The sequence below is a fragment of the Microchirus variegatus genome, assembly GCF_963457635.1.
Source record: "Microchirus variegatus genome assembly, chromosome: 18".
In the NCBI taxonomy this organism is placed as follows: domain Eukaryota; kingdom Metazoa; phylum Chordata; class Actinopteri; order Pleuronectiformes; family Soleidae; genus Microchirus; species Microchirus variegatus.
Genome location: NC_139819.1, coordinates 11,332,304 through 11,345,409, shown reverse-complemented (window position 1 = coordinate 11,345,409; position 13,106 = coordinate 11,332,304). Strand labels below are relative to the sequence as shown.

Below are 13,106 nucleotides of genomic sequence, written 5' to 3'. Positions count from 1 at the left end.
CTGTTGTTCAATAGCGTATAGGTCATGTGTATAGATCTCCATAGATCATGCACAAATCCACGGAAATGCATGTGAATAATACAGAAATGTCCATTTTATTCATTTAAGTGTCTGGAAGGAACCAGTAAAAATGGGAATGAATCTCCCATTGGAATGAAAGGGTTAAAAGGCAGATGATGAAATCCCCTACCAATAATAATCCCATACTGGTCAAGCTTTACTGAATAACTTGTAACATTGTAATAAATATCAATTGTTTTTATGTTTTCATCAATATCAAAAATAATAATAAAAAAAAAAAATCTCAACATGATTACAAGGCACATACATATTGCACTCTGCACAAGGAAAGGGGAATGTTTTAACAATGGTAGTGCATGCAAACCCCTTTCCCACACACACTAAACAGATCTTTTCAGACTGACTGATATGCAAAACACATATTTCTAGTAGTCTGAACAAGGCCTTTATACTCACTTTAACAAAATATAGATGTCATTTTTTGTCAAATTACTATTATCAAGATGATGCATGCACGGTGGCCCTGAGGTGCAAAACGCAAATCACAAAACACAAAACACAAACACAAACACAAATCACAAAACACCATCACAAATGAAAAAAAACACAAACGCAAATCACAAAACACAATTGCACAAAAGCAGAAAACAAAAACATTAATTAAGTGGTTTGCGTTTGTGTTTTGCACCTCAGGGCTACCGTACTCATACGGTTTGGCTTGGTTGCGTTATTTACAAATATGACAATTCTAATTTAGTGACAAATATCTTACGGTGTCTTTTTTTTGGCCAGACTTCTCTTAACAAAATGCATCCGTTTTTGGTCGATCAAAGTTTCAATAAATAACATTTAAGATTTGTACAAGGCACTCAAGTGGTGACTAACTCTACATGACGGGAATGAGGAAACAACGGACTCAAGACATACAAGGACACACACATTTGTGTCCCATGGCGGGCCGGCAGGTTATACGTGGATGATCTTTGGCTTGTCGCTGAAGTCCATCGTCTGCTGCACTCCTGCGAGCTGCAGAAGCCACGTGATGGGCATGTGGTCCAAGCGGTTCATGTCGAAATGGGAGAAATGAACTTGAGAGCCTGGGAAAAGGAAAAAGAGAGCAAGCGAGAAATTAGAGCGAAGGGAAAAATCAATATAGGCCACTTCAGTCTCATTTGAATAAATTCTACCCCTTATTAACATCTATGATATCACAAGAATATACTCTGCTGTATATCTGCTGCTTTATCATGCACTAAACGTCTCAGTCTCAGCACCAAAGTCCCTAGAGAATAGAAGCTCTAATGATGCCTTGTGTGTTAAGTTTGTTTTCTACCCTTTAACTGTGCATTTTTATACTGGATAAGATGATGCAGCGCCCCCTCCTGGTGTTAACGAGGACTTAAATCCAGAGTAGTGTAGCAAGTTGGCCTCAATCTTAATGAGTCTGGAGGATGAAAGATGACAAATATATCAATAAAATAATAATGAAATATATAATAATAATAATAATAATTGTATTTATGGATTTCTGTATTCTGTGTTGTATGCTAATGATGTATAAGGATCTGGGGCTTATTAAGCAGGTGTAATGGCTGTTTGTCAACAAAAGTATGTTTAAACCATCAACTACTATCGCACCCTGGTCAGGTAGTGTACTCAGGTAGTGAGAACTGAATGTCCATGCTGGGTTATTGAGGTATTGGTGTTTTATTTAGTCAAATAAAACAAACAAACAAATCCATTGTCCTTTCTGCTCTGGTAAAAAAAATAAAATAAAGTGTCTGCCAGTGCCTACGAGTGCATTTAACCCAAACATTGCAATAAAGACAAAAAACTAAACATTTTAAGCAAGGCAATATTATCAAAAACATAACTATAATGCAAACGAATAAGCTTTAATAAAGAAACTGAAATGACCACTACGGCAGGATTGGCAACAAGCGTGTGATGATTCAGTTCGACTACTTCTGCCTGTCAGAGGACGGCCAGTGTATTGTAAAGATGTAAAGAAGTTAAGTTACCTTATCATTACCACAAATTGGCGATATACAGTTCTGTTCACTCAGCAAATCGCTCAAGGAGTGTAATGTTCTGTATTGTTTCCATTAGGTGCACTGTTGGGTTATAACAGGAAACAAAAGCTCACCTGGTCCCGCAATGATGGCGCCACCTTGCTGATGCAGGTCACCCTGAAAGTCGAACATGGGGCTCGTCATGGCCCTCCATATACTCCTCATCTGGCCCACAAACACACTGGACTTCACGTGAGGACTGCGTTTTGCTGCGTACACACACACACACAGAGAAACACATGCATTATGAAATTCTTCATGTATTGGTATAATAAGCCGACTCGTTCTATTCTGCGTCACAAACTGTTGCCACACATTACCAGAGTCTGTAAACCTCTCCTCCCTCTTCATCCCAAGCTTTTGATATATGAACCTCTGCGGGTCAACATAGATTTCATGAGGATAGCCGGTCAGTGCGCAGAATGGCTGTATGACATCAAAGAAAAGAGACGTATATCTCACTGACAAGTACACTGTAATTACTTAGTTGTCGAAGATGATTCTGAGGAGCACGAGAAAGTTTGTATAGTTTATAGTTGGCGTGTGTGGTGCTCTAAGTGTTGTCTGTGCAGCTGGTGACCTTGGTTCCCAGGATCCAACAGGTCTGTGAATCAGGTTTGTGTGGGTATAATTCAGCCTGCTCTGTGTTTGGGTTAAGGGTGTAAATGTGTTAAGGTGAGAAGTTCCAGTGTGTTTAAGTTTGAATGTGTAATGTTGTGATTAGTAAACATGAAAAATATTATTTTCCATGACACTCCATGACTCCATGACTTTTGTTTTGAAATTGATCCTAAGCCACTTTATTGATAAAGTTGTACTGTTATTTTTGGATCGTTACTCTGTTTTGTCACATAACAATAACTACAACTTTGTGCGTTTATATTTTTGTTGAGTGTACTTAAGTAAAAGTCTTAAGGTACATGGTATTTACTGTACTTAAGTATCAAATGAAGTAATTTTCTGATATAAAATATATAAGATAAGATAATAAGTTTTAGAAGTAAAAGTATAAAAAAAGTGAGGAGCTGGGATTGAGCAAGGTTGTGGGTTCAATTCCTGTCTCTGTCTATATGTGTCCTTGAGCAAGACACTTAACCCCATGTGGATGGGTATGAAAGATGGGTGAAAACTATAGTGTAAAGTAGAAGAAAAGCTTGATTTTATTTGGTAGTAACGAGTAACAAAGGTAGTTAGAGGAAATGTAGTGGAGTAAAAGTACAAGTTGTTAGAAATAAAAATAACAACGTGAAGTACAGATAAGTGAATTTTGTACTCAGGTATTTGTACATTGTAACATAACAACACTGATACTGAGTATACTCTACCTCAATATGATGATAGGCACACTGACCAATCACAATCAGTCTAATGTCAGCATCCTGCAACGACAAACACAAACAATTATTCAACTTTTAATTTAGACGGGCACGTCACAAAACCAGTGGATCTTCAGCTGTGGTACAAAGTTCTTACCTCCAGTGTTTCTCTGGGTATTTTCCCCAAATCATCCACATATTCTTTGCAGCTGTAGCACAAGAAACTCTGCAGGGACAGAGAGTTTGTTACAAGGCTTTAGCAGTGTGTCAGCTGTACTGTATTACTTGACATTGTTTTAAACTCTCATCTTCCACTTGAGAATGTTTAGCTTTCTATCTTCACCTACAGACATGATCTCAGCTTGCATAAGTTAGCAGGAGGTTTGATGTTTGCTGGATATTCTATATATTTTATCAATCAACAAATAGACATTTGCTCATTCAGATTGCTGCAGTATTTGCCAATGGTAGACAGCTACTTACTACAGGTGACGTTTTGTTGATATCTGCCATTATTGTGAAAAAGTATGAAATTAAATATTTAAAATATTAACCAAAAATCAACAAATAGACATTTTCTCATTCTGATTGCTTAGTAGTTGCCAATGGTAGGCAGCTAATTAGTACAGGTAAAGTTTTGTTGATATCTGCCATTATTGTGAAACAGTATGAAATTAAATATTAAAAATATTAACCAAAAATTGTAAAAAAAAATGCCAATGGTAGACAGCTACTTACTACAGGAAACGTGCTATTGTTAAATATATAATTTCATACTGTTTCACAATAATGGCAGATATCAATATCACAACTTTACCAATAGTAAGTAGCTGTCTACCATTGGCAACTACTACAGCAATCAGAATGGGAAAATATATTTTTGGTGATTTTTGGTGATTTTTTTTAAATATATAATTTCATACTGTTTCACAATAATGGCAGATATCAACACAACTTTACCAATAGTAAGTAGCTGTCTACCATTGGCAACTGCTACAGCAATCAGAATGGGAAAATGTCTTTCGAAAAAAAACGAATATCAAACCTCCTGCTAACTTATGCACGCTCTTCCAGTCCCACCATTGCATGCGACGCTGGTGAGTGTGTGTGTGTGTGTGTGTGTGTGTGTGTGTGTGTTGGGGGGGGGGGGACATCTGTCCAGCAGTGACCCTCTCACCTGTCTGTCTCGAAACATCATGAATCTGTGCCTACACAGCTCATCAGTAAAAGCGAAGCCAAAAAACTAAAAAATGTGTTGCCCCTACCCGCACGAAAATGATGATCGACTTCCTGTCCTGATATAACCTCTTGAAAGGAAAAGAGCCTCCGTGTCGGTCGTAAATCAAACTGTCTTCGACGTCCTGAAGACGAACAGCGACAGGAGGGGACCGAGTGTCCTGGTCTCCTTTAGTCACTTGTCTTGTTATTGGTGAAACTACTTCAGCCATTTTTTCCCCCCCCTTCCTGAGCTCGCGCACTATTTTGGGAGTTGTCGTTTAGAGTCAGACAGACAGACTGTGACTGTGGGGAGCTGGAGTTACACAGTAGCTGCAGATTCACGCCCATGTGCTGCGTAAAAGGGAGAGTGTGTGTACTTCCTAACAAGCTGCCGACTGTACCGAGACCTTAGAGCAGGGGCGTCAAACTCAAATGACCCAGGGGCCAATGGGTTTAGTCTGGTGAAAGAGGGGGCCGGTCTGGAGCTTAACCCTCAATCTTAACTCCTAATCTTAACTCTCAATCTCAAAAATGCGCGCTCCCGCTAGTGCAAGTGCTGTCAAAAATTAAGTTGAGGGGCAAGTTTAAGGGCTGCATCGCCCTCAATATTGAGATTTTCCGAGACCACCCTTCGGAGCGAGGGCTACCCAGAATGCATTGCGTGTTTTGACAGAACAAAGATGGCGCCGAAAGCAGCGAAACGAGAACGCTACAAATGAAGTATTTTCTTTGTTAATAGAGATATAAAAATTATGAAAACCATTGTATTATTTTAGTTTAGGCCCATGTTATGGATTACTGACGTCATTGTTGCGTAACATTTATTTTTATTTTACAATCTTTTGTCAATAGCCCGGCCGGTGCGCACACACGATCGTTTACTATCCGTGGTGTGTGGTAACTGTCAGCTGAATATGTCCGTGGTTGTGGTATTTGTATGAGTATCATCTTACAACTAACTGACAACCTAATAACTTGACTGACAAACGGATCGTACTAAGTAATCGTGACGTAAATGTGTTCTTCAGACTGGATGCAGCTTTTGCATTATTCTGCCCCCCACAGTCTGAAGACATATCTGCATTTAAGGGGTGTCCCATTTCGAAGTGACAAAATAACCCTCAACACTTGGTTTTGAGGGCCAGTTAAGATTAGGGTTGAGCTTGAGGGTTAAGATTGAGGGTTAAGATAGGAATTGGAATTGGCCCCAAACCTTTTTTTTTTTAAAGCTCCCATAGAGTGGTCCTATCACACATATGTGAGTTATGGAGGTCTACTTACATGCATTAACTTGTTTTTATGGTCAAAAACCTCCTAGTTGCTCTAAATGAGCTGATAGAAATCTCTCTTTTTTTTTTCTCGCTGAGCCCGAGATTACAATTTCCACACAGCGATCTCAGCAGTGGCTGAACTGTTTGTTTCGAACCTTCAGGGCTTCATAAACGAGGTTTTTTGAATGGCAATGTAACCAAATCTTAGCCATGCAGGAGTGAAAAAAATGAAACATCTGGAGTCAGATATCATAATAACATAATATGAGATGAGACATGTGTTGGCACTTTTCCACTACATAGTATCGCCTCGCCTTGCCTTGCCTCACCCTGCCTCGCCTCGTCTCCACATAGTTTGGCTGGTGTTCACTTACAATACAGCAGCTCCTGTGAAGCAGTTGTTTTCGATCTACTGAATCATTAGAATCAGTTAATTACAAAGATTTGTTCAGTACTTCCTCCCTGACGGAGCACAGACTCCGCCACTGAACTGAAATACAGCAGCAGGGTTTGTGATGATCATGAAAGTCATGATTGCAGACTTTCAGCAGTGCTGTCGCTAAATACACCAGACCTTAAATGATGAGATTTCCTTTGCTAAATGTTAGAGATTAACCCATGTTTTCGTTTTTTTTTAGTCTTTTTAACTGGGTACAGTTCGGCATTGTTCGCTTTTGATTCTTGTGTCATACTTCTTTCTAATGCCTCTTCCTGTGACGTCACTCTGACCAATCAGTGGACGGCAGTCTGACAACGTCACATATAGTATCTTGGAACCTTGCCTGAGCAGGTACTAAAAAGTACCAGGTACTGTCGCTAAAGGAAAAGCAAAATAACCGTGCCATGCCAAGTGGAGTCGTGCTAGTGGAAAAGCGCCATTTCTGTCACATTTAGGTTACAAACCTGGTTTCAAAGTGCAGCTTACCAGCTGAACTAATGGGCTAACAGTTCCCAAAGGCCAAGTATCTGGTACTATCCTTAATGGAAAAGCAAACAAAAAACAGAGGTGAGCCGTGCAGAGTTGAGTCGCACTGGAACTGTGCAGTGGAAAAATGCAATTTGAGACACATATTTCCCTCTAATTACCAGAAAGACTTTGAAAACACCTGACTAAATACAACAAACTTTACTCGCTGGGTGAAGTACGTGCAGAGGTGATCCTAGACTCTGGGGTTCCAGGCCCCAGGCAGAGAAGCTAACTGGGGCCCTTCACCATCTCTCTCCACCTGTACACCCAAGCATAAAAATACAATCTGTGTTTTTTTTTGGTGAGGGTTCATTAGTGCCACTCGCAGGTCAGTGTAGGACATTGACCCATGTTGGTCAGTCAGTGTGTAAAGCAGATTTCAGTCGGACTAAGACAATAATTCGGTTTTCTTCATGTCATGCAAACACTGATTAAAATCGATCCAGTCATAGTTGTACTAACATAACTGGATAATGGATTAATTATCAGCAACATATAAACTTGTATATACACTTTAAATTGCATTTTGATTCATGTCAAACATGCTGTTTGAAAAAGTTTTGTTTGTTAACATGCAATTCAATTAACATTAAACATTGTAGTACCCTTTCGTTGCTTATAAAAACAGATTTTGGGTTTTTTCAGGCTTCATCAACAGCTACAGGTCCCCTAGCTCTTCCTATGAATTACGAGTCGCCCTCTTCGGCTTCCGTCCCTCTGTTCTCCTGGTGCGGAAGTGTTGTCGTCCAGAACTGAGCAGCAGCAGCTGCAGAACCACCGCTTCGTTTGTTTCCGTTAGCAGCATTTCTCGTGTCCCGTGTCCCTGGAACTTAACGCTCATTCCGACCGTGGAGCTTAGCAGTATTATGCGAGCGCCGTCCGGAGTGTGGGAGCACCGTGCGAAGTGGTGAGGAGGATGTTTTATGTTGTAGCTACAGCTAACTTAGCATCTAGTGATGGAGAAAGCTAGCCTGTCAGAGAGCTGACCCGGGTTAGCAGCGGAACCGTGTCTCGCTTTTTCCTTAATCGGGGGTTTAAATGTGTGAAACACAAACTTGTCGCCATGTCACGTTTGGTCTGCTTTGTGTGTGTGTTTGTTAGAGAGAGTCTTTGTATGTGTGGGTATGCTCATCAAATCATGACCACCTGTTCACTGTTTACATCTTTGTTTTCATTCAGCAGCAACCAAACAATGGCTTTGTGCCGCTTTCCTTGATAGTGAATAGCAATGTACGAATAAGTATAATATTTTACATGCCTCAGTTAAGTGAATTAGGATTTATATCACGCTAAATATGTTGTACACATAATATACAATATGACACATTGGGCAGTTTGTTTGGCCTTGTTGTGTGTCTGCTCTGGAGGTTTGTTAATGCCCTTTTTGGTAGAGGAAATCATTTAATTTTTGCTTTTAACCCATCTTTATTACACACTTTATTGAACACTCACAAGCCAGGCATAGGAGCAGTGGGCAACACTTATCTGTGGCCAGCAATGGGGGATTAGGTGCCTTGCTCAGGGGCCCAATTCCTTTCCTCTTGGCCATGGGCTGCCCACATACTCCAACATAAATATACAACAGAGATAACAGGGGTTCTGACAATGTGATGAAGTATAAATGTGTTTTTGAGCATAGACAATACCCTGTATTTATTTATTTATTTAGCTATTATCTAGTCATGATGACCACTCCATACACGATAGTTCTGTCATTCACACATCATCATCATACCCATTATGGTATGGCCCATGCCCATAGGGTATGTAGAGGAGCTGATGCTTCGGTTGAAAGATGACCATGACACATCTGAGGACAAATGTTTGCATTTAGACTAAAGGGCCTTTTGATATTGGTTTCATCATATTCCTAAAATAAAGATGCATTTAGTGAAAGTTCTACAATCTAAAACACATGCATTATTTCAGCACATGTTGTCTGTTTGCAAAAGACTTTATGAGAACATAACAGCAGCACGATTCACACTCAGAGGGCAGCAGGTCAAGTGGGTAGTCTGAGCGCCCACAGCAAATCATTCACTCACCTAAGACGCAACTTAGAAAATTTGTTTTTTTTTGTTTTTCCAATTGGCAGAATTGTTGTGTGGTTGCTTCTGTTACACTCTAGTTTTTGAAGTTAGGCTTATTTTTGATAAACAAGACAAGGCATTTTTTATAGTTCCTTTCCACACCAAAGCTTCCGTGTTACACTTCTCCCTGCACTTCTCTAGCTTTAGGTCCTGAGAACAAGGATAACTTTACTAATGCATTACCTCTTGTTGCTGCAGAGTTTCCGTGAATCATCTATATGGGCCATCTTCTCTCGAAAAATGGTTACCGCCTGAAGAAAAGGACACACAAGTTGCATCACAGAAAGAAGAAGAAGAGGAACTGCTTCCTGCAGGGCCCTTGCATGCTGTGCTTTATCGTTCACAGCAACAGCAGCAGTCTCGACGAAGACAACCATTTGGAGGTCGGTGTCAACGGCAGTGGGTGCTGTCACAACAGCATTACCGGAATCAGCGTTCCCGGCGTGGGTGGAGTTGGCATCGGAGCAGTAGCTGCCTCGAAGCTTGCCGAGCGATACGCAACGCTCACGTCTCCTGAGGACTGCTCCAAGTTTCTATTGTCACCAAGTGAACTCTCTATCTGGGAGGGCCAGGGGAGGAACTTGCTATCAGCTGTTCCCGCCAAACTGATCCCACCACCAGCACTGTTTCGAACAGCTGGGGTGTCGGTGACCATACCTATACCTGTGCCTGTGCCTGGCTGTACCAACGACTACACTGAGATGGTAGGGGCATGGTGCACCAACAGCTTCTTAAATGTGAATATGTTCTGGTTTATTTGCTCCAAATAACAAGGAAACCTTTAAAGCTAAATCCTTTTTATTTGTGGACAAAGCAAGACATTTTAGAACATCATCATTTCCATGTTTGAGTGTCACTGACCAAACGATTCCTGGATTAATTGAGAAAATGATTGACAGATTTTGAAAACACTCATTCGTTGCATCCCTAATGTTGATCAGTTATTTGCATTCCTGAATTTAGAAGGATCTCTAGAATTCTCAACTTCAGCGAACAACCTTAAAGGTCCAGTATGTAACCATTAGTCACAGCTCACATTAAGACTGCCAATTGCAAACAAATGAGCTGACAAGGTTCCCATACATACATAATTTTCTGTATAAAGTTTCTTTATGCAGCTTGTTTTGGCTACAGTACAAACATGGTGGCACAAGATGGTTAGCATTTGTAAAGCGTAAAATACACAAAATGCTTATTCTTAGGCTACGAAAAAAATAATAATAAATAATTTGTACTTTTTTAAAACGACTTTAAGAAACATACATATTTGGATAGTATATTCAATTTCTACTACATTGTCAGTCCAAGAAAAGAAATGCTGTTGAAAAATGTTATGTGTCTTGGTTGAAGCACTTTCTACAACAGGCAACCAACTGCAATTACACAGTGTGAATGGTCTTGTGATATATATTTTCAGGTGTAATAGTATGGCGTATGGAATTATTTCCAAAAGAGAACGTAGCCTTGAAATGGAGGTTGTAATTCCTGCAGCCACAATTTAAAGCTTCACACTTTGTAGCCCTTGTTCTATTGAATGTTCCTAATCCTTGAGGATCCGAAGCCAAGGCTACCGCTGTGTTTTTGTGCAATCATGACATGGATGTTGCAGTTATGTTCTTGAACACTGTGACTTTACTTTACCCGATTAATGTGTGTGTTTGTCTGGATGCAGGTGTGTAAGAGGAAGTGCTCTGAGGTGCAGAGGTGCACCCCCTGTAAGCAGCCCCGCTGTGCCTTCACTGCTCCTGACGGAGGGCTGGAGAATGGAGGAGTGGGAGGAGGCGGAGGAGGAGAGACCTCCTCTAATCCGGAAGCTGGCCACTGCCACCTCCCCATCTGTCCGCTTCCCTCCTCTTCCTCTGCTGCCTCCTCCTCCGTCGCCTCCTCCTCATCCTCCTCACCTGCCGATGGCTGTTGTGGGTTAGGTGCAGATTTACTCCACAGTTCAGATTCGCCTCCCTGCTGCCTGCATCATTACGACGACTGCCAGACAAGAAGTTCTGACGCTGCTGATCACTTAAGTATCAACCACCTGCCTTCATCCATCCTTCTAAAGGTTAGAGTTTGTCAGAATTTCACATTGTTTTGGACATTAATTTTGATTGTTAAATGGCTGTGTGATCTTTCACATCCTCTCAGGTGCTCTCCCACTTGACAGTGAAGGAGCGTTGTTTGTGCGCCTCACTGGTTTGTAAGTACTGGAGGGACCTCTGCTTGGATTTCCAGTTCTGGAAGCAGATTGACCTCAGTGGCCTCCAGCAAGTAAGCACATTATCTGTTGTCTTAAAGGTCCCATATTATGCAAAATCAACTTTTTAATCATTCTAATACTTATATTTGGGACTTTGGCCCTGCCTAAGTGTGAAAAAAGATGACTCACTTATGTTATAAATGACGGCAATGTGCCTGCTAGAGCCTGCAAATGATCACTTTTCCAAATGCTAACTGCTGTTAACTCCCAGTAGCCATTTCCTGTCCCTTGTTAGATACTACTAAACAGAGAATTCTGGACAGGGCTGTTTTGGCAGGGTGATTGAACTGCTGTGGTGCTTCATCCATATGGCATTTTGACAAAGGGACACATTAGGAAACCAGGGAACTAGGTTAACTTGTAGAAATGGGATATAATATGGGACCTTTAAGTAAGTATATAAGTATTATGGCATATTCAGTTGAGAACACTATTTTGTTTTCTCTATTTTTTTTTTTAATTTGAAATTCTAAACAGCAGAAAGGTGGACTGATTCTGTGATAAACTCTATGTCTGTGCATTATATTTAACCTTTATGTTTTCCACTGACTTCCATCCCTCTTTGTGTTATCTCTGTCTCCAGGTAAATGACGATTTGCTGGTGAAAATAGCTTCTCGGAGGCAGAATGTGACCGAGATTAACATTTCAGACTGCAGAGCGGTCCATGACCATGGCGTGTCATCCCTGGCCTCTCACTGTCCAGGCCTGCAGAAGTACACGGCATACCGCTGCAAACAGCTGGGTGACATGTCCCTGTCAGCTTTGGCCACACACTGCCCTCTGCTGGTGAAGGTGCATGTGGGCAACCAGGACAAACTAACAGACGATGCACTGAAAAAGGTATTTTGTGTGCTTGTCTGTCAAATATGTTATTTTAATGTCCAAATAACAGCCTATTCAATCCTACATACACTAATTTGTCCTTTCTGTGTGTAGGTGGGGGAGCACTGCAGCGAGCTGAAGGACATCCATCTGGGACAGTGCTACAGTATCACAGACGAAGGCATGGTGGCCTTGGCTAGAGGATGTTCGAAATTACAGAGACTCTACTTGCAGGAGAACAAACTGGTCAGTCCTTCACCTCTCGTTCAGTTTTTTCATTTCCTGCTTAATTATCTGTCTCTGTAAAGTGATTTGTCTCATAGGCTCTTATTAGTAGGAGCTATTCTAGGGCTGAATGATTTTGATTAAATATCTAATTGCGATTATTTTTAACAGGAAATGCGATCGCGATATGATAACATATTTAAAAGGATTATTGTGTGATATGTGTGCAGCTCTGTGAGAAACAAAGATGTTCTTTTCAGTCTGCAGAATAAGAAGTGTATAGATCAAGACAATAATCTAAAAGTATATTTTGACACACTTTTTGGCTTTTGCAGTATGCTGTATTGCAATTTCGATAACATTCCGATGAATTGTTCAGCCCTAAGCTATTCCCCAACTATGTTACTATAGTCAACAACAGGACATTACCTGCTGCAACAGCTTGCCTTTTTTCGCGTCTCCCTCGCATCACATTTCTCTTTGTGAAAACTGCATGTACAAAAGAATGTGACGAGTTACTTTAAACACACTACTGTATCTCAGTTTCTGGAAACAGGCCGCAGTTCTTTTGATACACATGCCGAGATGTGCAATTCTCCACTTAGTTGCAACAGAAAGAGAACTTTAATGAGACATGTCTGTCTGTAACCCCCTGTTATTTAGCTTTTCCTAATATTCCTTTGCACTCTTATCATTAATCATGACCTTGATGAATTAGTCCACATAAGTTGTAAACAATAGCTGAATTTGTTAAAACCCTGTTTATCAAATGAATAGCGTACAAAATTAGCATTCACCACGCGGGGAGAGATTAATATTCCCGCCGATGACATTTAAGCACAGCCGTATCTG

The 13,106-nt window shown here is 40.7% G+C and overlaps 2 protein-coding genes across 2 annotated transcripts in view; one reads left to right on the top strand and one right to left on the bottom strand.

The window, feature by feature from the left end:
• Window positions 1-738: 738 nt before the first annotated feature.
• prxl2c (peroxiredoxin like 2C) lies at window positions 739-4,857 on the bottom strand (the record flags this gene model as incomplete). Its single annotated transcript, XM_083905064.1, has 6 exons — window positions 739-1,118; window positions 2,168-2,302; window positions 2,414-2,519; window positions 3,419-3,472; window positions 3,567-3,635; window positions 4,675-4,857. 6 exons carry the CDS (start codon window positions 4,855-4,857, stop codon window positions 988-990), a joined length of 678 nt encoding a protein of 225 aa, XP_083761190.1. The 3' UTR covers window positions 739-987.
• A 2,773-nt stretch (window positions 4,858-7,630) lies between these two features.
• fbxl17 (F-box and leucine-rich repeat protein 17) overlaps window positions 7,631-13,106 on the top strand; it is a 243,227-nt gene continuing 237,751 nt past the window's right edge. Inside the window, exons 1-6 of the mRNA XM_083905333.1 lie at window positions 7,631-7,772; window positions 9,154-9,659; window positions 10,628-11,011; window positions 11,095-11,217; window positions 11,790-12,047; window positions 12,144-12,275. Of these exons, the coding sequence (XP_083761459.1) occupies window positions 9,174-9,659; window positions 10,628-11,011; window positions 11,095-11,217; window positions 11,790-12,047; window positions 12,144-12,275 (1,383 nt within the window). The 5' untranslated portion in view covers window positions 7,631-7,772; window positions 9,154-9,173. The remainder of the gene's footprint in view (window positions 7,773-9,153; window positions 9,660-10,627; window positions 11,012-11,094; window positions 11,218-11,789; window positions 12,048-12,143; window positions 12,276-13,106) is intronic.